Source organism: Nomascus leucogenys, chromosome 9 (assembly GCF_006542625.1).
Source record: "Nomascus leucogenys isolate Asia chromosome 9, Asia_NLE_v1, whole genome shotgun sequence".
Classification (NCBI taxonomy): Eukaryota; Metazoa; Chordata; class Mammalia; order Primates; family Hylobatidae; genus Nomascus; species Nomascus leucogenys.
Genome location: NC_044389.1, coordinates 71,460,528 through 71,475,132, shown reverse-complemented (window position 1 = coordinate 71,475,132; position 14,605 = coordinate 71,460,528). Strand labels below are relative to the sequence as shown.

Below are 14,605 nucleotides of genomic sequence, written 5' to 3'. Positions count from 1 at the left end.
ATTACGTGTTCTATTCTCTGTGGCCTCCTTCTGATTAAATCAGGCGAAAGAATGTGCATTTCATAGCCCTCTTATCATTAAGCATATGAACTATTATTCTTGGCCCTGCCTTATTATTCTCTTTCATCACTCTTTCAGGTGGGTCCGGATTCTAGCATCTCATAGGGCGGGGAACAAATGCTCTAGGAAATTTGAGTGTCATTCATTTCTGGTCCAGGGCCAAACTCTCTGCCTCTCTCTATTTGGAACATGATGCTCCAACCTCCTCAGGAAAAGCAGAGTTTATTTGATATCTGGCCAGTCTGAAAAAAAAATCAAAGAGTAAACTTTTAATTCTTAGATTTGTGGTGTTACCATGGACCCTGGACTGTAAATACCATGTGGACGACACTCTTCTTAGAAGAAAAATACATGTACTTCCAGAGTTAAACTATTGTTCCAAACCCCAATTTTTTAGAAAAGCAGGGGCTCAAAACGCAATGGATTTTTTTCTGAGTCTACAGATACTGATTTAAAAGGGCACTAACTACTAAAATCTTAGGCCAAAACTGTAATCAGCTGCTTCTGTACATTTTTAGCAAAGCTGTTTGCTTTCTCAGGGCACTGTGAGGGCACTCTGCAGAGTTACACATATATAAACACAGAAACACTCATTTATACACAGGCATATAATTCCCTATTATTAAAGTGCGTCCTCTTCAATATTTAAGAATCTTCTCATTAAAAGACCATGTCACAGAAGTGCAGGAAATAACTACATGTCACTGTATTACTGTCTGTGTATCCCACTATTTGATAATGACCATAGAGGGGAGAGAATGGGTTACCTGATCAAAACCGGAAGCATACTCCATCTGATCTTCCTCAATGGAGTATTTTAATCTTATGTTTTTAAACCTTGAGGACCCTAAATACAGCCATGTTCAAATTTAAATGCAAATTCTGGAGCCATTTATAAATATTCTCCTTTGGTTAGCTGCTGTTTTAGATTTTCTGATCTTTATACAGTCTATTATGATAACCTGATAATGAAGAGAGAGTTGCCATTTTTCAAATTAATAGGCCAAGAATGCAACAGTTATAAGAATCCATCCCATTTTGTCTTCTCCTTCTAGCAGTTTGATGATTCAGAGGTATACCCCTCACACACAAACTCAAACTACTTCTTGTTTTACTAAGGAGAATTTGAGGCCACATAGTTTGTCTATGACATAATTTCTCACAAAGTTGTGTTTCTATGACACTGTTCATAAGCACAGATTTTTGTAAATTCAATATAGGCAAACTTTCAGCTTGGAAGGCAGGATTCTTTATATTATGAAGACAACTTGGCCAAACCCTATTAGAGAATAATGCTACATCTCTATCCTATATTGACTGCACTATATTGATGATGCTGTATTGATGCGCTATTGATTGAGCATCCCAGATCCAAAAATCATTACAGTTAAAGATCCTGCTTCTTATTTGTGAAAGAAAACAACTGGAAGTTCATAAACCTGGGATCTGGACCCATCTCTGTGGCCTTGAGCAAATCATTACTCTCTCTCTGGTGCTTAATTTTATCATCTAAAAAATAAGACTTTTCTAGCTCTTAATATTTCATAGTTCTAATTTATCTTTAAAGTAAATATGTTCATTTTACCTTTCACCTTTGTGGTTTTGTCAGGTAACAGCAACTAAACTGATGTTTCAGTAGGGAAGAGTTTTATTTGAGGCTAAGACGAAAACCATCACAAAAGATAAAGGCAGACAAATGCAGCTGCCTAATCAGGCCTTTTCAATTTCTGTTCAAGACTTGCCATTAATTAAATGTGGATAATTATCGGCTAGTGTTCCCTTTGTGTTTTGAAATATCTGAAACTTACGGGAAAACCAAATAGGGTAGTAAAAGACCAGTAAATGACAATTTATTTGAATCATAAGGAAAGACGGAGTGGAAGTGCTGCTTTCTCCCCTTAGATCTTCACATCTGGATATTTATGTTGTTTGACTTATGTGCAAAAGTACATCTTAATGATAACCCTAGTTCCACATATTGGAAGACTATTCAGCACTATCACTTTAAGTAAAGTTTTGAAGCTAGAGGAGTGAAAGTATTTTGAAGAGATAATATACTACATGACTGGCCTAAAGTCATTTCCAAGCAATTAGGAAGCATAAAGATTTTCTAATTTGAATTCTGCAATTTACCATTCAGGAAACTGAGGCTGAGAGAAGATCAGTAGCTCATTCAGAGCCCTATTCTTGGTGGGCAGCAGAATCCCTGAGCAGCTGATGAGTCAAGAATAAGAGATGTCAACTCAAACGGTTTTCCTGTGGTTAGATTTAATAGCTCTTTTTTGACACTTCAGCGAAGGTCCTGCTTTGTTCATTTAACTAGGGATTAAATTTTAACCCCACTCACAAACTGAGCACTGATCATTATTATGATGGGTAAAAGTTGCATTAACTTTTAGTATCACTGAGCCTTTGGCTTCAAATATATATTATGAAAATGATTATGATAAAAATCAGGTCGTTATTCTTACCTTTCTCTTACCTCAGACTTAAAGATCTTTGATATTTTTGGTGCTTCTGTTAAATGACAATGGTTTTGTGGAATCATGAGTTTTAACTCTCCATAGTCAAAAACACTGGATTTTGTCAGATCACCCACAGGTGATTAGTTCCTGGGGGTCACTAATTGAAAACATGAGCGATTTGTAGAAAATCTAAATATCAACGTCATGAGCCAAAGAATTAAGCCAGTGATCTTCCTCATCTACTCCAAGTAGAAAACTTCGTTTTTGAACAAAGAGTAAGAAAGGAGATTGGTTTCTGTCAAATTTGTCATAGCTGGTTGGTTTTACTTTGGTCTTCTATTACAGTCCAAAGATGTTTCTGCCAAATAACTAGTAATGGATGCTAGTTCACAGTGGGGATGCTGGCTGGTTCCTATTTCTATTTTTAGTATGTCTTTGGTTACTCAACCATCTATTGTTTATCTTGCACGTTATATTTCACCATGTGTCATGTGCTGACATTAGGATGCACCTTAATCTCATCTGCAACGTATTCTATATCTTGTGTTTAAAAGATTATTTCATGTGTCTCAGTCCTAAATTCTGTCATTTTACATGTGACATTGTACAAGTCATTTCATTTCTGTTCCTCACACTTATTTGTGGCTGTTGCACTTTTGTTGAAGTACAGGTTAAGTATCCCTTATACGAAATGCTTGGGACCAGAAGTGTTTCAGATTTTGGATTTTTTCAGATTTTGGAATATTTGCATTATACTGATTGAGCATCCCAAATCCCAAAATCTGAAATTCAAAATGTTCCAGTGAACGTTTCCTTTTGGCATCACGTCAGTACTCAAAAAGTTTCAGATTTTGGATTTTCAGATTTGGGATGCTTACCCTGTATAACATAAATGCAGAAAAGAGCCCAAATTATAAACATACGTCTTGATGAAATTTCACAAAGTAAACACACCCAGGTAACCAGCACCCAGATCAAAAAACAAAATGTTGCCGATCCTCCAGAAAGCCTTGCTCATGTTCCCTTCATCAGTACCACGACTCAAGGTTCCACAGAGGAAAACCACTATCATCTAACTCTGTGGATTTTTCTTATTTTTGACCTTTATGTAAGCGGAATCTGACAGTATGTTTTGTGTCTGGCATAATTTACTCAGCTTTATTATTATGAGGTTAATCCATGATGTTGCATATAGCTGTGATTCACTTATTCTCGTTGCTATGTAGTATTTAATTTGGGGAACATACTTTATTCTACCACTGATGGGCATATGGGCAATTTCTGGCTTGGGACTATTTCCAGTTTGAGATTATAGTGCTGCTATGAGCATTCTTACATATGTCTTTTGATGAACTTAAGGCCACCTTTGTTTGGTATATACTTAAGAGTGGAATTGATGGATCATAAGTTCAGCTTAGTAGGTACTGCCAAATAGTTTTCCAAAGTGTTTCACTCTTACCAGCAGTGAAGGAGAGTTCCAGATGTTCAACATCCTTGCCAGCACTAGACACAGTCTTTTCCTTTGAGCTCTGTGGTAGGTGTGTAGCGGGTGACATCTGTGGTTTGATCCTTAGTCGTCTTCTGTAAAATAATTTGGGTCCCTTCTAGTTTTGACAGTCATTGCTTATAAAATTATAAATCTCCTCATGATATAGTAGGTAGTAGAAGCAGGAAAATACCAATTGCCCATTAGTTATCTGATAACAGAAGTGCAAGAAATAAAAGGTTGTTATTCTTCTTGATCTTATTCTAACTTGTCAAGTTTATCCAAAGCACACTTGCTGTTGATCACTTTGAGAAAGACAAATACAAAAGGCAACAAAGGATCATCCATTTCTTCATAATCCAGAGTCATCTTTGAAGTTGAAGGCTCAAAAAACCCGTAAAAGAAATGGTCAAAGCTAATGCTACTTGCCTTCCTTACCTCTAAAACTCTTGCCTTATTATATGTGAAATAGTAAGAGAATGCAGGAGACAAACAGCTAACTTGAAACAAAGATACTTCATCTCATTCCCCATTTAAGTAACCAATGGGACTGTATCTGTGAATCAGGCACACCTATTTATGTCTGAAATATTTATTCACTCATTTGACTGATATTCATGGAATATTTCCATGATGTCAGGCACTGAAATAGTTACTAGGGATACAAAAATATAAACTGCTCTCAAGGGGCTAGTCTCAAGGAGGAGACACGTGTCAACATATCGCTACAGTAGAGTGTAAAAGCATTTATGAAATTACAGGGTATGCCCGGGGCAGGGTGGTGATACAAAGGAGAGAATGGGTGAGTCTCCCAGAATGGGGGATGTTGGAAGAAGGCTGCACAGGGAAGTGGCTCTTCATCTGGAATTTGCCAAACAAAAGAGCAAAGAGGAAGCCATGGCAGGGTAGAGGGAATTAGAGAAGAAGGTTGAGACAACCTACTTTATTTCTGAAGCTTGAGGTATGATAGGGAGGAGAAACAGCAAATAGAGTATGAGGAGCTTCCAATACTGTACCAGGGAGTTGAGTATGATTCCTCCCCACTGCCCGGAGAATCAGTCCTTTAAACATTTTTTAGCCCTGTGCCAGATTTTAGGAATACACAGATGAATCAGTTCATGTATTTTTCATCAAATGTTCCTTGAATACCCACTGTTTGCCAGAATCTTGTTCTTAGAAACATAATTTCACGGAGGAGAAAGACAAGTAAATGAATTACATGATACGTCTTTTTTTTTTTTTTTTTTTTGAGACAGAGTCTTGCTCTGTCACCCAGGCTGGAGTGCAGTTGTGTGATCTTGGCTCACTGCACCCTCCGCTTCAAGCGATTCTCCACCTCAGCCTCCTGCATAGCTGGGACTACAGGCACCCACCACCACACCCAGCTAATTTTTTTTTTTTTTTTTGTATTTTTTAGTAGAGACAGGGTTTCACCATGTTGGCCAGGCTGGTCTCGAACTCCTGACCTCAGATGATCTGCCCACCTCGGCCTCCCAAAGTGCTGGGATTACAGGCATGAGCCACCATGCCCGGCCTACATGATATGTCTTATAGCAAATATATGCTTTCACTTTCCCTGGGCTCAGAAAATAGTCATCTGGGAACTCTGAACCTTGAGTTTTAAGCAGGAAGCAGGAACCTAAGAATGATCCTAGTTTGGATTTAGAAAAAGCAATACTACCAGTGGAGTGACTTCCATTGATCTGCAGCTGAAGTAGGTAATCTGAATATTTATTGAATAAATAATATTATCAGTTTAAATAAATTCTGTGAGGGTAGTAAGACTTAAGTTGCATCATCTAGAGTTTCTCTAGAATTACAAAGGCCAAGAGCATGCTTAGACAGCTGGTCGTGACTCCCAGCAGCAGGCTTCTCATAGCTCTCATTCTTGCTTTTCAGGTAACAAAGAACGAACGGCAGGTCATGAAGCCACTATATGACAGGTACCGCCTGGTCAAACAGATCCTGTCCCGAGCTAACACCATACCCATCATTGTGAGTAGAATACCTTCCCATGGCTGGTACAACACCTTTCCGCTTGAATGGGCCCTGGATATATGAATAGGGCCCTAACCTGCTTTCTCATTAAAGAATAGGCTTTAATTGCTGAATCAGCCATTACTATCCATGGCTGGCCCACAAGCTTGAGGAATGAAGACTTTATCAAAGACCCCTGAGCCTACATTTGTTAAAAATGGGCAAATCTGAAGCTGATAGAATTTATTTTTCCCTTTTGGAGGACATGCTTTGCCCAAAAGGCATGTACATCCATCGGATATGCTGGGCCAGAGACGGAGCACCAAGGGGGTAGGGCTGCACTTTCTCCAGGCCTCTTCACTCCGAAGAGTGCTGCTCTGATCCCAAGACCCTCTGCTCATAGTCCCTCCCATCCAAGAGAGAGATAACTCCCTTGGGAATTGTGTCCAGGGAGCAAATCCTCTGAGAAACAAGAGAGAGGGCCTTCTTGGAGGATGTGACAAGGTGTAGGAAAGGAGGCTGCTCATTGCTGCCAGTGGCCACCATCCTTAAACTTTGCTGCTTTTGGCTCCTGGATTTTGACTTTGTCAAGAGTAGAGAGCAGCAGCTTGCCTTCAGCGACAGGAAAGTCTTTAGGGCCCAGCCACCTGCTCCCATCCCTCATCCCAGTCTCAGCGTTTCCACCCCCAGCTTATGAGTACGGCGTTCTGCCCTGTCCATCTCTTAGGGAAACATTTGCCTCTGTTTCAGTCCTCCCATCTCCTCTGCTGGCTTTTAGGCTCTTTAGCAGACACAAACTCACTTTGATGTGGCCGTTGCAATACATACTCATTTTAGCTGCTGCTCCTGTCTGGCCCGGCCTTAAATGCCCTTCTTATTTCTAGGCCTAGAATATTGTCTATTTCTTTTAACAGTGTATTTAATGAAGAAAGGAGGGTCCAGAGATCTCAGCCAGGTGTATTTGAAGAAAGCCACTTTAATGTATTCTGGAGGAATGTCCTAAACTAACAAAACGATTAGATCTAAGGAGTTGTTTTCATTCTCCAGGCAGGAACCCTTAGTGTCCCTAAGAAGGGTGAACGTGCAACAGAGAAGTCAGCTCCCCTTTGTATTGCTTTCTGAGCTTATGATTCTCCTTAGCTGACTACAGCCGAAGTGTTCTTGTGGTTACTGTGATTGGCAGGGGCAGCGATGGGAGGCAGGTGTTTCTCCTCGGGTTTCTTCTGCGTGTCTGCCGGATATACTCCTGTGCTGTTCTTGCTGTACTCTGTCCTCCTTGATTTATGTGTGTGGGCGCTGAAGGGAAGCAGCAACTTGGAAAAAGAACTTTTGTTGTTTCAGGTTTTCCTGGGTGTGTTTGGCAGGGAGGGGTAAGAATGCAGAGTTAAAAGTTAATAAATACTGGTGAGGTCAGAGGAGGCCGAGAGCTGGAGGGAAAGGGAAAGGGGTTCGGAATGTAACCTACTTGTTAACACCTGTCACAGGGTTCCCCCTCCAGCAAGCGGAGAAGCCCTTTGCTGCAACCAATTATCGAGGGCGAAACTGCTTCCTTCTTCAAGGAGATCAAGGTGAAGACCCCAGCTGCTAACCCATTGCTAAATCCGCACCAGTTCCCTCCCTCCTCCCCTCCCCTCTGGTGAATGGAAAGGGGGTGTGATCGGGCCTTTTGGTGGTGGCTTCTTATAGCATTCCCTGAAAATCAGTAGCTGTATATAACCAACTTTGAACAGTTCCCTCTAAAGAGTGCTGATTTCTCCAGTTTCATTTAGCTGATTTCTTTGGTTTCATTTTATTCCCCCCTCTTTTTTGTATTGTCTGTTGTTGCTTGTTTTGTTTTTACTTTGCTTTCAGGGATTATTTTGTTTGGTTTTGTTGTCCACAATGCTTTTCGTTTGGTTATGTTTTCTGTATTTGGGGAATGGATTTTTCTGTATTCCAAAATCTTAAATTAGCTCATTAGACCAACTTTAAAAGGAATTTCATATACTGTTTATAGAAAAATCATAATTAACATAGGAAATATATATAAACATAAAACAGTGAAAAATTGTACTTCTACAAATATCTTAGTAGTCTTCGACAGATTTGCGGGTGCAGTATTTCTGGCTTTTCCTTCTTGACTTTCTCATAGCACATGTAGTCCCCAGGACTAATTTTAAAATCTGCTCTTAATCTACGAATGAGGTGCTGTGAATGACTGATAGCTGCCAGAATATATGTCCTGATTTTTTTTCCAGTAATATGGATTGTGTACAGATAATCCTTGTCATCGGTGGCTACTTTTGCTAGAATGGGAGATGTAATCTGTGCCCATAGATCAGTGTGTCTCTGTGGGACCCTAACTGGCCCGTACTAGGATCAGCCTCTTTCATGTTTTTGTTTCTAGGCAACTGAACAAAGTGGACTGCCTTTTACAGAACTCTAGATGAAAAATCAAAGGCAATCATTTTTAAAAAATCAGTGATTGTTTTTCTAACAGTCATTTAACTCCAAAGCAAGAGTTAAACCTGAAGCAGAAGTGAGTTTTAAGAGTTTTACTTGTCAAAGTTCTGTGATAGTTCCGAGCCTGGGGTGATCATTTACGTGCTGTAGTTAGGAATGGTTATTTCAGTATATAGGGGCCTCTTGTCTACTGAGGGAAACCAGTTGAGAACTTCTCCATTTTCTTGTCTGAGGTAAGGCACCACAAGCTATAAAGTCATCTTTTATGTATTCCTTTTCTTGCCTTTTGCAGATCTTAATACATCATCTGCCTAATTTTATGGTATTAGGCAATGACTGTGCTCACTGTATTAAGTAGAACTTGTTTTATGAAAATGTTCTAAACACGGTACTTGAAATTTGGGCCAGTATACTACATTGTGTCTTTAAAAATTAGAGCTATTTTCTTACAATAAGCCTTGATGTTAATGAAAGACAAATTTTGTCTGGCTGGTAATGTCACCCAAGAATGAAACCACAGTAATTGGAGAAATGTGGGTAATTGTGTGTATGAAAATTAGCATGTTTCTCTTAGCAGCATGCAATAGAACCATTACTAGATAAAAATGTGTTCTTGAACACATCCAAAATACAGACACTTAATAATGGTTTCACCAAATGAACTGAAGATAACCTAATGATGCTCTTTTTTATAAAAGACATTTTTCCCATTCTTATCCTTTAGCTTAATTTTTTTTCCACAAGTATATTTTAGCTGTGGTTTATCTCCTGGCCCACATCATGGTCAAAATTTCAGATAATTTTGCAATGACCACTTTGCTTTTGTAAACAGTGCTGTCTTTTGGTTCATTTTGTTCCTGTTGGCCAGGCCTATTAGAAAGTATTTGGACTGTACTAATTCTTGGCAATTCCAATTTAGAATTTGGTGTGTGTGCAGATAAGATTGTATCTAAGTGGTTTCTCCAAAACTCACCCCTGATTTTAAATGCTTTTGGGAACGAACCAGCTGTATATGAACTACAGCCAGCTCAGTTCTGAAGGCCTAGATTTTCCAACCCAAAGAAACCTAGAGATCATCTAATCAGTTCTCCTAGCCAACATAAGAATCCGCTCTAAAACTTCTCTGGCAGAATAGAGACATTGAACCTACAGAGAGATTCCATCCTCAAGCTTAAAAAGTTTACAGCAATGGAAGGAGTTACGTCACTCACTACATAAGTATCAATAATAGCTGATAACTTATATTATTGGTTTTATAATTATCTTTGTTAATCACGTAATATGCAATTTAAAATGTATAGGTTTGATAAATACAAAAAGTTAATGAAAATAGTTGAAATTATAATATTCATAGCTATTATCAATTTATTACATTCTATCCCATAAGCTTAGTTTTGCCCTTTGGAGCAACATGAAATAGACATACTGCTTCTTCCCTGAGAGCACTGCCTGTATTTACAGTCACCTGCCCTGCCCACTCTCACCCCACACCCTATGACAATCTGTTATCCAAGCAAGTTCCTCTTACTCTTCCTTGTGTGATATGGATTCCAAACCTTTCAGTGGTCTCCTAGCTCTGCTGTGTGCACACACACCAGTTTATCAGTGTTGCTGTTAAAGCTGATACCCAGAACTGGACATTAATCTGGATATGGTTTAACCAGGACAGTGGACCAAAGACTAGTCCTTACATTGATCTGGATGACTGAGACCCTTTCATGCCTCCAGTTTCTTGCCTATGCAACTGACAAGGTATTGGGAATTCTTTTTGGCCATTCTGAGGATAGGGTGTCTCAGCCTCAGCACTGCTGACCTTTGGGGCTGGGTAACTGTTGTGCAGCACTGCCCTGTGCTTGGTGGGATGCTTACCAGAGTCCTGGCCTCCACCCACTAGAGGCCAGTAGTGTGCCACCACCACCCCTTCACCGGTCGTGACAGCCAAAAAAGATTCCAGACATTGCCTGATGTCCCCGAGGGAACAGATCACCCTCATTGAGAACCACTGCTCATGGCCCTGGCATATGGCCCTGACTCATGCTTTGCTGTATACTTGTGCATTGCCACTGATGTATCCAGCTTTTCTTTTTCCTAATTATAGGGCCTTGAATTTTTCCAATTTGTTACATCTCACACTTCTATTTCAGCTGTAGGAAATACACTAAATCTAGCTTTTGTATTCCAACATATCAGATGTCCCTACCCACTTTGTATTATCTGTACATTTTGAAATATGCCTTTTCTTTGTCCAAGTGACTCAGATACTGAGAAAGGCAGGGTCAAGCAGAGGGGCTGCTGTAGACTGCCCTTCAGGTTCATGTCACCCTTCAGTCATTACTCAGCAGAAATTTGGGAAGCTAGCTTTCCTTTCGTAGGGTCTGCTTACCTGGTTTATTGAAATCCAAATACTACATCTATCAGAAAAGGAAAAACGGTTCGTTTCCATGACTCATTTTTAAGGAACCAGTCTCATCAGTTGATCACTGATTTTTTCCCAATTGCTTATATATTATCTATGTATTAATTCCTTCTAGAATCTACCCAGTATCTACAACACTTATGATGACTGTCTTATTTGAAAATCTATTTGCTATTTTTCCTCGTGATTTTCAAAGGCTACTGAGAGTAATTATGTTACATTTATCTCAAAAAATATTGAGTGCTCACTATGTGCAAGGCACACTTCCTTCCACATTTTTAAGTTCTCTCAGGACTTTGGGATATAATCGATAAGGCCTAGACACCTGACTTCATTAAAGGTTGTTCTTATTTGTAACTCTGTTAGGTGTCCCAGGTGTTTATGCTCTTCTAATAGTAGTTTTTTGTAGTTCTCTTTTCAAACTGAATTACTAGACTGCTTAACAGCCATTTATTGGCCATATGCAAGCATTGGCCAAGCTCTGGGGACAGCAGTAAACAGGCCCCAATTCCTGCCTTCAGTGAGTTATGGTAAGATACTTCTACCCTGTCTTCCTTATGCAGGGGAGGGGAAGGAAGAGAGGGAGCGGAAAACTGATGTGCACAGCTGGTGTCCCAGGTGTGCCTTATGAGGTACCTGACATACATTATCTCAATTTTTATCAAAACTACGTCGATGGGAATTGTTATTACTCTTACTAAAACAAAAAGAAACGTATTCACTTAAAAAGTCAATTTTACTTTGTAAACTTTTAAATGTTTTTAACAATTTAAAGAGAATCAAGATCGGAAGTCACAGCTGAGACAATCTGGAAAAGCCACCTAGCTTTTGCCAATTTTATTTTTGTAGCAATACTTTGATATCAGTTATATGATAGTCCTTTTTTGTTTTGCTTTGTTTGGTTGCTTGTTTATTCACATTATTTCTCTTCAGAAACACCATTATTAAACATACCAAAATTTACCATGAACCATTTGCACACTTGTACTTTGCCCTCCAGCGGGAACTGCTGCTGCCTCCTGAGATTTTTTTGCTGCACTGGCATGGAAGCCATTTGGTTTACCTGTAATAATTGATGCTATGCATACCGTTTTTTATGTGGCTGTATTCTGAACCAATTTTTAAATTTTTTAGGATAGTAAGTTATTCTCTGTGGTCTGACTACCTTTTGGCAGTACATCACTTGTTTTGAAATCTTTCACATTCTGATATTATCTCTTCCTTAGCCTTACATAGCCTTAAATTGGCTCTAAGAAATGCTGATTTGGCTTTATTATTTTTCTATTTGCATTATCAATACAGACCGAGAATATCATACTTTTCTTAGAATCTTGTATGCCGAAAAATACAGATGTGGCCCTTGGAAGTTCTTTGGAAAAGCTTGAGTTTTCTTATTTCAATCATGAGAATATGTTTCAGTCTCCTTAAAATTTCCCTAAAATTTTGTGCATTAAGCAGCAATAAAATATTTTCTAATCTCAATTCTTAAATAGAAAGGTTGTATTGTTTTATTTCAGAAAATGTTCAGACTGATTTTTTTTTTTTTCCTAAAAAGCCATCTGAGACACCCAAGTAGTAGAATCCTTTAAAGCACTGGTTACTGGTGATGAATTTTGTTTTGTGCTGTCACAGAGCTGGAAATTTTTGGATCCTTTTAGTTCATCTGATTTAGGTTATAAATTATGACGGTTGTTCCTTCTTACCCCCAACCTGACAACTATTAACATGCTGCACACTCATTTTAAAATAGTTTTGCAGTCTGTTTATTGAGTGGCTACATTGTGTTATTAAATGTGTATATTTATATTGAATACAGATATTCAATAACATATCTGTAATGTACATATGTGTTGCTAAATGTAGATACAGAAGAAACTATATGGGGTCTGATAATTAAATGATTATTAAATGATACTTGTAATGAAAGTGACCAGATTTTTATTGAGATTGCTGTGTATCTCCAGGAAGAAGAGGAGGGGTCAGAAGACGATAGCAATGTGAAGCCAGACTTCATGGTCACTCTGAAAACCGATTTCAGTGCACGATGCTTTCTGGACCAATTCGAAGATGATGCTGATGGGTTTATTTCCCCAATGGATGATAAAATACCATCAAAATGCAGCCAGGACACAGGGCTTTCAAATCTCCATGCTGCCTCAATGTATGTCATTTTGGTGGTGGTGGTGAAATGTTTTGGTAAAAATAGCTCTCTTAAATATTATCTTAGCCTTTGTAGCTAAATAAATTAGCTGATAAAATACAAGTGACTACCTGGGGTGTATCTGGATAAAACAGTGATTTTTTTTAATTTCTTTTTTTATATGCCTCAGCCCATGTTATTTGAGGGAACTTTTGAGTCTTGTTTAAACAACCAGAAGTTCTGTCTCTAAAGGGCATTGTGTGGTTCTGTACATCACAGCCCATCACTTAACACACGCTGAGCACAGATGTCATCTCTTTCTTTCAAAGAAAAATATGACAAAGTGCCGTGGGATTTCACAAGGCCTAAGAATTCCCAAGTAGCAGGAACCCCCAGAAGCTGGATCTGTTGCCAGCATGTTTGGCTTTCAGGAAATGGAAAACATCCATTTCCGCGCCCCCTCAATGCCCTCAGCAGTTTCTGCATTTACTTAAGCCCCCTTTCTGCACAGCTCCTATTGAGTTACACATTCATTACATTTATGACAACTCAAATTTAACTTAATTTCCTTGCAATGCTTCCTCTCTCTTAGACCTGAACTCCTGGAACACCTCCAGGAAATGAGAGAAGAAAAGAAAAGGATTCGAAAGAAACTTCGAGATTTTGAAGACAACTTTTTCAGACAGAATGGAAGGTAGTGTCTGTCTTCCCCCGCCCTCCCTTCCCCCGCCTCCCGCCGCACCACACACACCCATCCCTCTTGTTTTTCTGTCAGATCTGTGGAATGCCTTCAAAGGGGGCACTCTTCTGCATCCTCCCTGTAACCTGGTCCTTGGGTTTGTGCCTAGGGACCCTTAGAGGTTGACTGTGAGATGATGGGATTTGTGTGGACCTCCCAGAAGAAGTGCTCTTTGGGTAATGCCCAAGACTCATGCATATTCAGCTGACATGTATGAAACGAACCTGTCCCATCAGATTCTTATCTACAATGAGCAGCAGGAAGCTGCGCTTCCCACTGGTGGTAGCAGCAACGCTTTTTTCTTAAGAAGCTAGAGGTTAGCCAAGCGGCTGTAGTGGCACACCTGTAGCTCCAGCTACTTGGGAGGCTAAGGCAGGAGGATTGCTTGAACCCAGGAGTCTGAGGCTGCAGGGAGCTGTGGTCTGCTACTGCACTCTATTGTGGGCAATAGAGTGAGACTTCATTTCTAAATAAAAGGAGCTAGAGAAACAACGGAAAGAGAGATCTAAGTATTACTGATTTGCAAGCTCATTTCAAAAATGAAGGTGATAATTGCCAAGTTTAAATGAAAAATATATATGAAAAGCAGTAAGTCAGCCAGGCACGGTGGCTCATGCCTGTAATCCTAGCACTTTGGGAGGCCAAGGCGGGTGGATTACATGAGGTTAGGAGTTCAAGACCAGCCTGACCAACATGGTAAAACCTCGTCTCTACTAAAAATACAAAAAATTAGCCGGGTGCAGTGGCACGGGCCTGTAATCCCAGCTACTCTGGAGGCTGAGGCAGGAGAATCATTTGAACCCAGGAGGCCAAGGTTGCAGTGAGCCGAGATCACGCCACTGCACTGCAGCCTGGGCTACAGAGTAAGACTTCATCTCAA

General features: G+C 39.6%; 1 protein-coding gene across 7 annotated transcripts in view; it reads left to right on the top strand.

The window, feature by feature from the left end:
• Positions 1 to 14,605, top strand: part of FAM13A (family with sequence similarity 13 member A) — a 330,683-nt gene that overhangs the window by 312,009 nt on the left and 4,069 nt on the right. For 5 of the 7 annotated variants that reach the window (XM_030819119.1, XM_004089016.3, XM_003265894.4 and 2 more), the window contains 4 exons: positions 5,911 to 6,006; positions 7,473 to 7,556; positions 12,811 to 13,007; positions 13,579 to 13,680. In XM_030819119.1, the coding sequence (XP_030674979.1) occupies positions 5,911 to 6,006; positions 7,473 to 7,556; positions 12,811 to 13,007; positions 13,579 to 13,680 (479 nt within the window). The remainder of the gene's footprint in view (positions 1 to 5,910; positions 6,007 to 7,472; positions 7,557 to 12,810; positions 13,008 to 13,578; positions 13,681 to 14,605) is intronic. The other 2 variants (XM_004089015.3, XM_030819121.1) reach the window with 1 other exon arrangement.